The following is a 409-nucleotide window of genomic DNA, read 5'->3' on the forward strand; positions in this document are numbered from 1 at the left end:
CTCAACAGCAAAGCAAATTTCCTAGGGCCCTTGTGACTTGAAATTTCAATACAAAAGATGTGTTTTCTGCTTACAGTATGTGATCAAGGCAGCAGGCCCTGGTGTAGTAGAGAAAGTCCTGTTCAGCCAGGGTGACAACGTGGCCAAGAACACTCCTCTCATTAAGATGAAGGAAACAGAAGCAGAGTGAATTGTGCATTCACCTCAAACTCCAGCAACACAACACAAATATGGATTTTTTCTTATAAGGGGCATAAAATAGCTTAAGGGTAAAGCATGTTCTGGTATACAATAAAGCTGATCAAAGAGCATCAGGAATGAGAATTTTTTACTGTGTATTTAAATATAATAATAAAATGATAGTTTTTTTTATAAATATGATATGAAAATGCTGTCAACAGGAGTAAAG

At 36.4% G+C, this 409-nt stretch overlaps 1 protein-coding gene across 1 annotated transcript in view; it reads left to right on the top strand.

Annotated features, from left to right (window-relative positions):
• Positions 1-409, top strand: part of LOC119591299 (methylcrotonoyl-CoA carboxylase subunit alpha, mitochondrial-like) — a gene marked incomplete at its 3' end in the record, with an annotated part of 7,810 nt that extends 7,401 nt beyond the window's left edge. Inside the window, 1 exon segment of the mRNA XM_037940027.1 lies at positions 77-409. Coding sequence (XP_037795955.1) covers positions 77-190 — 114 coding nt within the window.

The sequence above is a fragment of the Penaeus monodon genome, chromosome 28 (genome assembly GCF_015228065.2).
Source record: "Penaeus monodon isolate SGIC_2016 chromosome 28, NSTDA_Pmon_1, whole genome shotgun sequence".
In the NCBI taxonomy this organism is placed as follows: Eukaryota; Metazoa; Arthropoda; class Malacostraca; order Decapoda; family Penaeidae; genus Penaeus; species Penaeus monodon.